We start from the raw sequence: 2,500 nt of genomic DNA on the forward strand, positions 1-2,500 counted from the left end.
ATTATATGCTATTGGAAGTACAAAATGTTCTCAAGTATTTTTAGTATGTGTAAGGTGTAACAGATAACACCTAGCATGACTTTAGTACAGATATTTTCTTTGAATTTTGCCTCTATGTAGAATATCAAAAACTATACAGGATTTGCAAAAGACCTAAAAAATTAAATAAAATAGAATAAATCAATCAATCAACAAACAAATAAAGTAAAACAATCAAGAAATAATGGAGGCATAATGCTTTTATCCTTCTCTCTTTAAGTGAACATTTGATCAAACAATAAAGAGCTTAGTGAATGACACCAATTCACACACATAATTCCACCTCATTTTCAGCCACAACTCACCTGAAGACATGCTTCTTCTTGGTGTAATCTTCTGCCTTCTCTACTCCTGCTTGGTGAATAGAGATGGGGGACGAGGCAGCCTTCTGGTCGTAAAAGTCTTCCTCGTCCTTGAAGAAGCACAGCAACTGCCCACAGAGAACTGGACGGAGAGAGAGGGTTGGTATCTATCAACTGAATGTTATGATGCTTTTACTACTATTACTGTGCATTAAATTGCATTTTAAATTGACAGGCATAAGAGCAATATGTGCTTTCTCTATCTCTCTTATCATCATTTCATGTTTTAGCTTTAGGAATTGTCAAAACAGCAAAAGCTAAAAAATGACTGACTGACTGACTGACTGACTGACTGACACATGCAAGGGGGTTTCTCACCTGTGTAGAACGTCTTCCAGGATCTGATGGTTGCCTTCTTGCCTCCGCTCTGCAGTTCCTGCTTGCGTTCAAGATAGCCCTGGATCTCGACAGGTGGGAGGTTGGCCATGTTTTCCATGCGCTTGTGCTTGCGGAAGCTCTGCGTTCTTCGTCTTGTGGTGAAGCTGGGCGTTCTCTTGGGTTTCTTCAGGTCAACCTTCATGCTCTCTGCCCTCTTGATATCTATTGACATACATTATTATTTTAATATATTGAAGCTTTGTTTTGTCTAATCATCTTTATTTCTACATTTCTCCGTCTCCTTGTATTGAATAACTATGCATGATTGATTTTAGGATTATTAATATATCCTTTTATCTTTCAACTTGAAATCTGGATCTTCTCTTTCTAATAATACCGTGAAATTAAAAGAAATCTGATGGATATGAAACAGATTACAATAAAATAGTGAGTAACCATGAACTTCAAAGGCTTAATAAATATCTCTATATAATAGCAAATCTATGTCTATTTCATTTGAACTACCTATCTACAAAATGAAAATGCATCTATTTTTCTTCTTATCTAATACTAAGTAACAGTAGCACAAGCAACAGCAATGAAGGGTGCTACTGTAAGCAAAACTTGGATTCTTTACGATAAAAGCAAATATTTAATGTACTGTTAAAGTGTTACAAAAATTAATTTTAAAAAAAGAAACACACAAAATCACAAATGAATACATATTATTTTGATTAATCAATTAAAACCAGCACCAATTAATATTGGGAAAGAAAAAATATCAATAAAACATGCATAATTATTCCTGTGTAATGGCAAGTCAATAAAATTAAAAAGTGTCACTGCAAAAATCAAAAACCAAAACACAACAATAACTCCATTATAGAATAAATAAATAAAAGAAAAAAAAGAAAACCATGCCCTCAAAAAACACATCAAACCCAAAAAAAGGAACACAAAACAGCATGAAAAAACACAGAAAAATGAAAACACCACATGCTTTCCAAACGACGAGCAAACGTGAGTGTTTCACCCGACCTTTCCTTTTCAGTACAGGGTATACGAGTCAGTCTCTCCCTTTCATGCATCCTTTGTGTTACGACATATTTCTCTTAGTGGTATTCCCTCCTCTGTCACAAGTAGGATCCCGATAGATTCGTGACAGATTGGATAAACAGATAATAGGCAAACTTCATAATGGGGCTAAATCATGTTGAGAGTAAAGCCTTGGTGTGCCAGTTATCTAAAATCTACAACTTATATTTCAAGTATTGATGTTCAACATGTGCCATTCTCTCAAGCTTTACTATTCTTCTCAAGCTTTACTATTCTCTCTCACAACATCTGTTTACAATATTTCTTGGCTGCATTGTGATTTTCTGAGAAAGCTTAAGCTCTGGGACATAAGGAAAAAACAATTGTAAATCAGATAAAAAGAAAAATTGCAATCAAACTGCACAAAAACAATGGAGAGAACTTGGCATGTGAACAGCAAGACAGAGTAAAGATGAACTATATTTCTACATATATTGCATGACAATGGTATATGGCTTTTTAAAAATAGAATAGATTTTTGTAAGAGAAGATCATGACAGAGGAAGGTCCACTATATATGTTAACAGCCACTATACACTTAAATATTAAAATTGAGAAAATTGTACATAGGCTAGTATATATCTGAAGAAGAAAAAATGATTTTTTCTCTTTCTTTTCTATCTTAAGTGTAATGTAACTGTTAACTTACAAAAGATATGTCATGTTTTTTTGTTTTTTCTTCACCC

General features: G+C 33.8%; 1 protein-coding gene across 45 annotated transcripts in view; it reads right to left on the reverse strand.

Moving 5' to 3' along the window:
* The window catches only part of kst (spectrin beta chain, non-erythrocytic 5 kst), a 286,833-nt gene that overhangs the window by 9,212 nt on the left and 275,121 nt on the right, over positions 1–2,500 (reverse strand). For all 45 annotated transcript variants that reach the window (XR_015191305.1, XR_015191304.1, XR_015191302.1 and 42 more), the window contains 2 exons: positions 720–941; positions 345–483 (listed from right to left, as the gene is read on the reverse strand). Coding sequence is in view for 38 of the 45 variants with exons in the window: in XM_086540544.1 (XP_086396670.1) it covers positions 345–483; positions 720–941 (361 nt within the window). In the remaining 7 variants the exon portion in view is untranslated. The remainder of the gene's footprint in view (positions 1–344; positions 484–719; positions 942–2,500) is intronic.

This window comes from Penaeus japonicus, unplaced genomic scaffold (assembly GCF_977035675.1).
Source record: "Penaeus japonicus unplaced genomic scaffold, GWHDUDI00000001_assembly GWHDUDI00000010, whole genome shotgun sequence".
Classification (NCBI taxonomy): domain Eukaryota; kingdom Metazoa; phylum Arthropoda; class Malacostraca; order Decapoda; family Penaeidae; genus Penaeus; species Penaeus japonicus.